Source organism: Calliphora vicina, chromosome 2 (assembly GCF_958450345.1).
Source record: "Calliphora vicina chromosome 2, idCalVici1.1, whole genome shotgun sequence".
Taxonomy (NCBI): Eukaryota; Metazoa; Arthropoda; class Insecta; order Diptera; family Calliphoridae; genus Calliphora; species Calliphora vicina.
The window spans coordinates 91590898-91603856 of NC_088781.1; the positions used below are offsets into that span (position 1 = coordinate 91590898).

Genomic DNA, 12959 nt, shown 5'->3' on the forward strand with positions numbered 1-12959 from the left:
ATAATAATAATAATAATAATAATAATAATAATAATAATAATAATAATAATAATAATAATAATAATAATAATAATAATAATAATAATAATAATAATAATAATAATAATAATAATAATAATAATAATAATAATAATAATAATAATAATAATAATAATAATAATAATAATAATAATAATAATAATAATAATAATAATAATAATAATAATAATAATAATAATAATAATAATAATAATAATAATAATAATAATAATAATAATAATAATAATAATAATAATAATAATAATAATAATAATAATAATAATAATAATAATAATAATAATAATAATAATAATAATAATAATAATAATAATAATAATAATAATAATAATAATAATAATAATAATAATAATAATAATAATAATAATAATAATAATAATAATAATAATAATAATAATAATAATAATAATAATAATAATAATAATAATAATAATAATAATAATAATAATAATAATAATAATAATAATAATAATAATAATAATAATAATAATAATAATAATAATAATAATAATAATAATAATAATAATAATAATAATAATAATAATAATAATAATAATAATAATAATAATAATAATAATAATAATAATAATAATAATAATAATAATAATAATAATAATAATAATAATAATAATAATAATAATAATAATAATAATAATAATAATAATAATAATAATAATAATAATAATAATAATAATAATAATAATAATAATAATAATAATAATAATAATAATAATAATAATAATAATAATAATAATAATAATAATAATAATAATAATAATAATAATAATAATAATAATAATAATAATAATAATAATAATAATAATAATAATAATAATAATAATAATAATAATAATAATAATAATAATAATAATAATAATAATAATAATAATAATAATAATAATAATAATAATAATAATAATAATAATAATAATAATAATAATAATAATAATAATAATAATAATAATAATAATAATAATAATAATAATAATAATAATAATAATAATAATAATAATAATAATAATAATAATAATAATAATAATAATAATAATAATAATAATAATAATAATAATAATAATAATAATAATAATAATAATAATAATAATAATAATAATAATAATAATAATAATAATAATAATAATAATAATAATAATAATAATAATAATAATAATAATAATAATAATAATAATAATAATAATAATAATAATAATAATAATAATAATAATAATAATAATAATAATAATAATAATAATAATAATAATAATAATAATAATAATAATAATAATAATAATAATAATAATAATAATAATAATAATAATAATAATAATAATAATAATAATAATAATAATAATAATAATAATAATAATAATAATAATAATAATAATAATAATAATAATAATAATAATAATAATAATAATAATAATAATAATAATAATAATAATAATAATAATAATAATAATAATAATAATAATAATAATAATAATAATAATAATAATAATAATAATAATAATAATAATAATAATAATAATAATAATAATAATAATAATAATAATAATAATAATAATAATAATAATAATAATAATAATAATAATAATAATAATAATAATAATAATAATAATAATAATAATAATAATAATAATATAATAATAATAATAATAATAATAATAATAATAATAATAATAATAATAATAATAATAATAATAATAATAATAATAATAATAATAATAATAATAATAATAATAATAATAATAATAATAATAATAATAATAATAATAATAATAATAATAATAATAATAATAATAATAATAATAATAATAATAATAATAATAATAATAATAATAATAATAATAATAATAATAATAATAATAATAATAATAATAATAATAATAATAATAATAATAATAATAATAATAATAATAATAATAATAATAATAATAATAATAATAATAATAATAATAATAATAATAATAATAATAATAATAATAATAATAATAATAATAATAATAATAATAATAATAATAATAATAATAATAATAATAATAATAATAATAATAATAATAATAATAATAATAATAATAATAATAATAATAATAATAATAATAATAATAATAATAATAATAATAATAATAATAATAATAAAATAATAATAATAATAATAATAATAATAATAATAATAATAATAATAATAATAATAATAATAATAATAATAATAATAATAATAATAATAATAATAATAATAATAATAATAATAATAATAATAATAATAATAATAATAATAATAATAATAATAATAATAATAATAATAATAATAATAATAATAATAATAATAATAATAATAATAATAATAATAATAATAATAATAATAATAATAATAATAATAATAATAATAATAATAATAATAATAATAATAATAATAATAATAATAATAATAATAATAATAATAATAATAATAATAATAATAATAATAATAATAATAATAATAATAATAATAATAATAATAATAATAATAATAATAATAATAATAATAATAATAATAATAATAATAATAATAATAATAATAATAATAATAATAATAATAATAATAATAATAATAATAATAATAATAATAATAATAATAATAATAATAATAATAATAATAATAATAATAATAATAATAATAATAATAATAATAATAATAATAATAATAATAATAATAATAATAATAATAATAATAATAATAATAATAATAATAATAATAATAATATAATAATAATAATAATAATAATAATAATAATAATAATAATAATAATAATAATAATAATAATAATAATAATAATAATAATAATAATAATAATAATAATAATAATAATAATAATAATAATAATAATAATAATAATAATAATAATAATAATAATAATAATAATAATAATAATAATAATAATAATAATAATAATAATAATAATAATAATAATAATAATAATAATAATAATAATAATAATAATAATAATAATAATAATAATAATAATAATAATAATAATAATAATAATAATAATAATAATAATAATAATAATAATAATAATAATAATAATAATAATAATAATAATAATAATAATAATAATAATAATAATAATAATAATAATAATAATAATAATAATAATAATAATAATAATAATAATAATAATAATAATAATAATAATAATAATAATAATAATAATAATAATAATAATAATAATAATAATAATAATAATAATAATAATAATAATAATAATAATAATAATAATAATAATAATAATAATATAATAAAATAATAATAATAATAATAATAATAATAATAATAATAATAATAATAATAATAATAATAATAATAATAATAATAATAATAATAATAATAATAATAATAATAATAATAATAATAATAATAATAATAATAATAATAATAATAATAATAATAATAATAATAATAATAATAATAATAATAATAATAATAATAATAATAATAATAATAATAATAATAATAATAATAATAATAATAATAATAATAATAATAATAATAATAATAATAATAATAATAATAATAATAATAATAATAATAATAATAATAATAATAATAATAATAATAATAATAATAATAATAATAATAATAATAATATAATAATAATAATAATAATAATAATAATAATAATAATAATAATAATAATAATAATAATAATAATAATAATAATAATAATAATAATAATAATAATAATAATAATAATAATAATAATAATAATAATAATAATAATAATAATAATAATAATAATAATAATAATAATAATAATAATAATAATAATAATAATAAATAATAATAATAATAATAATAATAATAATAATAATAATAATAATAATAATAATAATAATAATAAAATAATAATAATAATAATAATAATAATAATAATAATAATAATAATAATAATAATAATAATAATAATAATAATAATAATAATAATAATAATAATAATAATAATAATAATAATAATAATAATAATAATAATAATAATAATAATAATAATAATAATAATAATAATAATAATAATAATAATAATAATAATAATAATAATAATAATAATAATAATAATAATAATAATAATAATAATAATAATAATAATAATAATAATAATAATAATAATAATAATAATAATAATAATAATAATAATAATAATAATAATAATAATAATAATAATAATAATAATAATAATAATAATAATAATAATAATAATAATAATAATAATAATAATAATAATAATAATAATAATAATAATAATAATAATAATAATAATAATAATAATAATAATAATAATAATAATAATAATAATAATAATAATAATAATAATAATAATAATAATAATAATAATAATAATAATAATAATAATAATAATAATAATAATAATAATAATAATAATAATAATAATAATAATAATAATAATAATAATAATAATAATAATAATAATAATAATAATAATAATAATAATAATAATAATAATAATAATAATAATAATAATAATAATAATAATAATAATAATAATAATAATAATAATAATAATAATAATAATAATAATAATAATAATAATAATAATAATAATAATAATAATAATAATAATAATAATAATAATAATAATAATAATAATAATAATAATAATAATAATAATAATAATAATAATAATAATAATAATAATAATAATAATAATAATAATAATAATAATAATAATAATAATAATAATAATAATAATAATAATAATAATAATAATAATAATAATAATAATAATAATAATAATAATAATAATAATAATAATAATAATAATAATAATAATAATAATAATAATAATAATAATAATAATAATAATAATAATAATAATAATAATAATAATAATAATAATAATAATAATAATAATAATAATAATAATAATAATAATAATAATAATAATAATAATAATAATAATAATAATAATAATAATAATAATAATAATAATAATAATAATAATAATAATAATAATAATAATAATAATAATAATAATAATAATAATAATAATAATAATAATAATAATAATAATAATAATAATAATAATAATAATAATAATAATAATAATAATAATAATAATAATAATAATAATAATAATAATAATAATAATAATAATAATAATAATAATAATAATAATAATAATAATAATAATAATAATAATAATAATAATAATAATAATAATAATAATAATAATAATAATAATAATAATAATAATAATAATAATAATAATAATAATAATAATAATAATAATAATAATAATAATAATAATAATAATAATAATAATAATAATAATAATAATAATAATAATAATAATAATAATAATAATAATAATAATAATAATAATAATAATAATAATAATAATAATAATAATAATAATAATAATAATAATAATAATAATAATAATAATAATAATAATAATAATAATAATAATAATAATAATAATAATAATAATAATAATAATAATAATAATAATAATAATAATAATAATAATAATAATAATAATAATAATAATAATAATAATAATAATAATAATAATAATAATAATAATAATAATAATAATAATAATAATAATAATAATAATAATAATAATAATAATAATAATAATAATAATAATAATAATAATAATAATAATAATAATAATAATAATAATAATAATAATAATAATAATAATAATAATAATAATAATAATAATAATAATAATAATAATAATAATAATAATAATAATAATAATAATAATAATAATAATAATAATAATAATAATAATAATAATAATAATAATAATAATAATAATAATAATAATAATAATAATAATAATAATAATAATAATAATAATAATAATAATAATAATAATAATAATAATAATAATAATAATAATAATAATAATAATAATAATAATAATAATAATAATAATAATAATAATAATAATAATAATAATAATAATAATAATAATAATAATAATAATAATAATAATAATAATAATAATAATAATAATAATAATAATAATAATAATAATAATAATAATAATAATAATAATAATAATAATAATAATAATAATAATAATAATAATAATAATAATAATAATAATAATAATAATAATAATAATAATAATAATAATAATAATAATAATAATAATAATAATAATAATAATAATAATAATAATAATAATAATAATAATAATAATAATAATAATAATAATAATAATAATAATAATAATAATAATAATAATAATAATAATAATAATAATAATAATAATAATAATAATAATAATAATAATAATAATAATAATAATAATAATAATAATAATAATAATAATAATAATAATAATAATAATAATAATAATAATAATAATAATAATAATAATAATAATAATAATAATAATAATAATAATAATAATAATAATAATAATAATAATAATAATAATAATAATAATAATAATAATAATAATAATAATAATAATAATAATAATAATAATAATAATAATAATAATAATAATAATAATAATAATAATAATAATAATAATAATAATAATAATAATAATAATAATAATAATAATAATAATAATAATAATAATAATAATAATAATAATAATAATAATAATAATAATAATAATAATAATAATAATAATAATAATAATAATAATAATAATAATAATAATAATAATAATAATAATAATAATAATAATAATAATAATAATAATAATAATAATAATAATAATAATAATAATAATAATAATAATAATAATAATAATAATAATAATAATAATAATAATAATAATAATAATAATAATAATAATAATAATAATAATAATAATAATAATAATAATAATAATAATAATAATAATAATAATAATAATAATAATAATAATAATAATAATAATAATAATAATAATAATAATAATAATAATAATAATAATAATAATAATAATAATAATAATAATAATAATAATAATAATAATAATAATAATAATAATAATAATAATAATAATAATAATAATAATAATAATAATAATAATAATAATAATAATAATAATAATAATAATAATAATAATAATAATAATAATAATAATAATAATAATAATAATAATAATAATAATAATAATAATAATAATAATAATAATAATAATAATAATAATAATAATAATAATAATAATAATAATAATAATAATAATAATAATAATAATAATAATAATAATAATAATAATAATAATAATAATAATAATAATAATAATAATAATAATAATAATAATAATAATAATAATAATAATAATAATAATAATAATAATAATAATAATAATAATAATAATAATAATAATAATAATAATAATAATAATAATAATAATAATAATAATAATAATAATAATAATAATAATAATAATAATAATAATAATAATAATAATAATAATAATAATAATAATAATAATAATAATAATAATAATAATAATAATAATAATAATAATAATAATAATAATAATAATAATAATAATAATAATAATAATAATAATAATAATAATAATAATAATAATAATAATAATAATAATAATAATAATAATAATAATAATAATAATAATAATAATAATAATAATAATAATAATAATAATAATAATAATAATAATAATAATAATAATAATAATAATAATAATAATAATAATAATAATAATAATAATAATAATAATAATAATAATAATAATAATAATAATAATAATAATAATAATAATAATAATAATAATAATAATAATAATAATAATAATAATAATAATAATAATAATAATAATAATAATAATAATAATAATAATAATAATAATAATAATAATAATAATAATAATAATAATAATAATAATAATAATAATAATAATAATAATAATAATAATAATAATAATAATAATAATAATAATAATAATAATAATAATAATAATAATAATAATAATAATAATAATAATAATAATAATAATAATAATAATAATAATAATAATAATAATAATAATAATAATAATAATAATAATAATAATAATAATAATAATAATAATAATAATAATAATAATAATAATAATAATAATAATAATAATAATAATAATAATAATAATAATAATAATAATAATAATAATAATAATAATAATAATAATAATAATAATAATAATAATAATAATAATAATAATAATAATAATAATAATAATAATAATAATAATAATAATAATAATAATAATAATAATAATAATAATAATAATAATAATAATAATAATAATAATAATAATAATAATAATAATAATAATAATAATAATAATAATAATAATAATAATAATAATAATAATAATAATAATAATAATAATAATAATAATAATAATAATAATAATAATAATAATAATAATAATAATAATAATAATAATAATAATAATAATAATAATAATAATAATAATAATAATAATAATAATAATAATAATAATAATAATAATAATAATAATAATAATAATAATAATAATAATAATAATAATAATAATAATAATAATAATAATAATAATAATAATAATAATAATAATAATAATAATAATAATAATAATAATAATAATAATAATAATAATAATAATAATAATAATAATAATAATAATAATAATAATAATAATAATAATAATAATAATAATAATAATAATAATAATAATAATAATAATAATAATAATAATAATAATAATAATAATAATAATAATAATAATAATAATAATAATAATAATAATAATAATAATAATAATAATAATAATAATAATAATAATAATAATAATAATAATAATAATAATAATAATAATAATAATAATAATAATAATAATAATAATAATAATAATAATAATAATAATAATAATAATAATAATAATAATAATAATAATAATAATAATAATAATAATAATAATAATAATAATAATAATAATAATAATAATAATAATAATAATAATAATAATAATAATAATAATAATAATAATAATAATAATAATAATAATAATAATAATAATAATAATAATAATAATAATAATAATAATAATAATAATAATAATAATAATAATAATAATAATAATAATAATAATAATAATAATAATAATAATAATAATAATAATAATAATAATAATAATAATAATAATAATAATAATAATAATAATAATAATAATAATAATAATAATAATAATAATAATAATAATAATAATAATAATAATAATAATAATAATAATAATAATAATAATAATAATAATAATAATAATAATAATAATAATAATAATAATAATAATAATAATAATAATAATAATAATAATAATAATAATAATAATAATAATAATAATAATAATAATAATAATAATAATAATAATAATAATAATAATAATAATAATAATAATAATAATAATAATAATAATAATAATAATAATAATAATAATAATAATAATAATAATAATAATAATAATAATAATAATAATAATAATAATAATAATAATAATAATAATAATAATAATAATAATAATAATAATAATAATAATAATAATAATAATAATAATAATAATAATAATAATAATAATAATAATAATAATAATAATAATAATAATAATAATAATAATAATAATAATAATAATAATAATAATAATAATAATAATAATAATAATAATAATAATAATAATAATAATAATAATAATAATAATAATAATAATAATAATAATAATAATAATAATAATAATAATAATAATAATAATAATAATAATAATAATAATAATAATAATAATAATAATAATAATAATAATAATAATAATAATAATAATAATAATAATAATAATAATAATAATAATAATAATAATAATAATAATAATAATAATAATAATAATAATAATAATAATAATAATAATAATAATAATAATAATAATAATAATAATAATAATAATAATAATAATAATAATAATAATAATAATAATAATAATAATAATAATAATAATAATAATAATAATAATAATAATAATAATAATAATAATAATAAATAATAATAATAATAATAATAATAATAATAATAATAATAATAATAATAATAATAATAATAATAATAATAATAATAATGATAATAATAATAATGATAATAATAATAATAATAATAATAATAATAATGATAATAATAATAATAATAATAATAATAATAATAATAATAATGATAATAATAATAATAATAATGATAATAATAATGATAATAATAATGATAATAATAATGATAATAATAATGATAATAATAATAATAATAATAATGATAATAATAATGATAATAATAATGATAATAATGATAATGATAATGATAATGATAATGATAATGATAATGATAATGATAATGATAATGATAATGATAATGATAATAATAATAATATCGACAATGATCACGTTAGTTTATAATACGGCTAAACAAACAAAACAAGAAATAGTGAAAATATATCTAAAATCGAAGAGTTTTATATTTAAAATAAAGCACAAATGAAATATGTATTTTTTCGCGTTAAAAACAAAATAATTTTAATCAATTCACTTTTGCTCAAATTGAAATATATTTACGTACCTTATTTTATGAAAAATAAAATTTGTAATAAATATATATTGCCGGTGGTCTGTATTGTTGCCAAGGGATGATGGAGTTCATTGATGCCTAAAGATCCAGTACTCGTTTCAAAATCCGGTCCGCTAGGACCAAATGTTTGGCATCAATCCATGTTTTCCAAAATTGTTATAAAAATAAAACAAACAAATTTCAAGTTTAAATTAGAGACGAAGATCTCTTTTTATTGTTAATAAATATTACCTCGTAGATGGAATATATTGCGTTTTTTAGTAAAATGCACGTAGTGCTTATGTCGAAGACAATTTGACAAGTGTTTTTTAATGCTAAAATAACAAGCATAATTTGGTGGCAAACAATATTTAAGTACCCGTTAACGGTTTACTCGCTAGAATCTAGTAAACTACTTCCAGCAAAGTAGCAAAAAAAATGAAGCAACAATAGATTCTAACGTTGTTAAAAATAGTATAATACGTTTAATGTAGTTATTACCAAAGTATGCAACCTAAACACTGAGTATTAACACCATAGGGTACAACTAGAGGCGCAACTGAGAGTAAGCTGAGAGTAACAATAATTATTCTCTTCACACGTACTTGTGATATGTGAATTCAACATACTTGTGAGAGAATTAAACACATCAAAATACTTCATATTTTAACTTTGATTTTCCGACTAAATACAGACCGAACCACTTTATTACACTTCTACACAATATTTGGCAATTTTTTTGAATACTTTGCAGGACACTTTTATTTCCGAAACACATTAATTTTGCTCAAATGAAAAAAAATATTTTTTATTAATTTTTGACAATTAATTTTATTGTGGTAGAATTTAATTTATAGAACAGAGTTTCAATTTTTGGTATTGAAAATAGAACAAAATTTAAATAAATTAAAATTTATACATTTTTATAGAACTCTGTGTGTCTGGTGAAAATTAAAAAGGCACCAATACAACCTCAAAACTATGTACTAATACATTCTCACGAAGGACGTGTCGTAAACTGTTCAACGAGGCAAGAGACTGGGTAACTGGCCGAAATATATGTCCTCTGTGAATCACTTTAAGAACCTTACGAGGAACGCGAAAAGGAAAGCCTGGGGAGACTTCTGTAGCGGCGTGGAAGGATCCTCTGAGACTAACCGATTACCAAGCTATATCCAGAAACCCTGTGGTAGATGGACTCTGAATAGTAAGGAAACACTTGAGGTCCTTCTGGACACTCATTTTCCAGGCTGCCTCGCAGTCGATGATGCGACTGTGACTAGGGCTACCGATTCTGTCGCTCCGTGTGATAACTCTGTTCCGATGAACAGGGAAAGAATCCAGTGGGCAATCAAAAGCTTCGACCCGTTTAAATCTCCTGGGCCGGATGGCATTATTCCTGCAGATCTTCAGAAGAACGAAGAAATAGTTGTACCATGGCTCACTAATATATACACAGCGTGTATTAGATGGACCTATATCCCTACATGGTGGACGTGGTGTAGAGTAGTCTTCATTCCTAAAGATGGTAAGGCGATTCATACTAAACCAAAGGATAACAGGCCAAATAGTGTGGAATCCCTTTTGCTGAAAACCCTTGAAAGGGTGATTGACGTATATCTGAGAATGACCATTCCGACGGAACTCATCTCTAAATCCCAACATGCCTACACCAAGGGCAGATCTGTGGAAACAGCTTTACATTCGTTAGTTGGCTCCATTGAAGATTCGCTACTATATAAGGAGTATTCACTTGTTGCCTTTCTCGATATTGAGGGAGCTTTTAACAATGTCAGGCCCGATGCCATCCTATCTGCGATGGATGAACTGGGAATTGATTTATGTGTTCGCCGGCTATTCGGAAAGATACTCGGTTATAGAGTCATCTGTGCTACTCTAGATGGCATAAGTTTTTTAAAAGTGGCCAATCGTGAATCCCCGCAGGGAGGTGTATTATCACCACTTCTGTGGAATTTGGCTATGAATACCCTGTTGGTCAGGATGGACAACAGAAGGATCAAGACAGTCGCAAATGCTGATGTTGCAGTTTTTATATCTGGTAAATTTCTGGATACAATATCTAGTTGAGTGGACTTAGTGTGAACGATCTTTACAGCAAATTTTGGTACATGATTTGAAGATGTTTCCGTACAAACTCCAGACGGTGCATCAGCTGTTAGCTGCTGACCGCCAATCGCGTCTAACATACGCTCAAGCCATCCTTAATCACCACCAAGAGGAAGATGATTTTTCATCAAAAATAATCATGAGTGATTTGATTTGATTAGGTAATCTATTCCACAATTTCACAGCACTTACAAAGAACATTATTGATTATGATAAGTAGTTG

General features: G+C 7.2%; 2 protein-coding genes across 2 annotated transcripts in view; both read left to right on the plus strand.

The window, feature by feature from the left end:
- cta (Guanine nucleotide-binding protein subunit alpha cta) overlaps positions 1-12959 on the plus strand; it is a 119600-nt gene that overhangs the window by 35277 nt on the left and 71364 nt on the right. The gene's annotated exons all lie outside the window — the stretch shown is intronic.
- On the plus strand, positions 4785-5369 carry LOC135950299 (uncharacterized protein DDB_G0287625-like; the record flags this gene model as incomplete). The annotated part of the gene is made up of 1 exon (XM_065499845.1): positions 4785-5369. A coding segment is annotated over one exon (585 nt), but the record flags the coding sequence as incomplete, so codon positions are not given.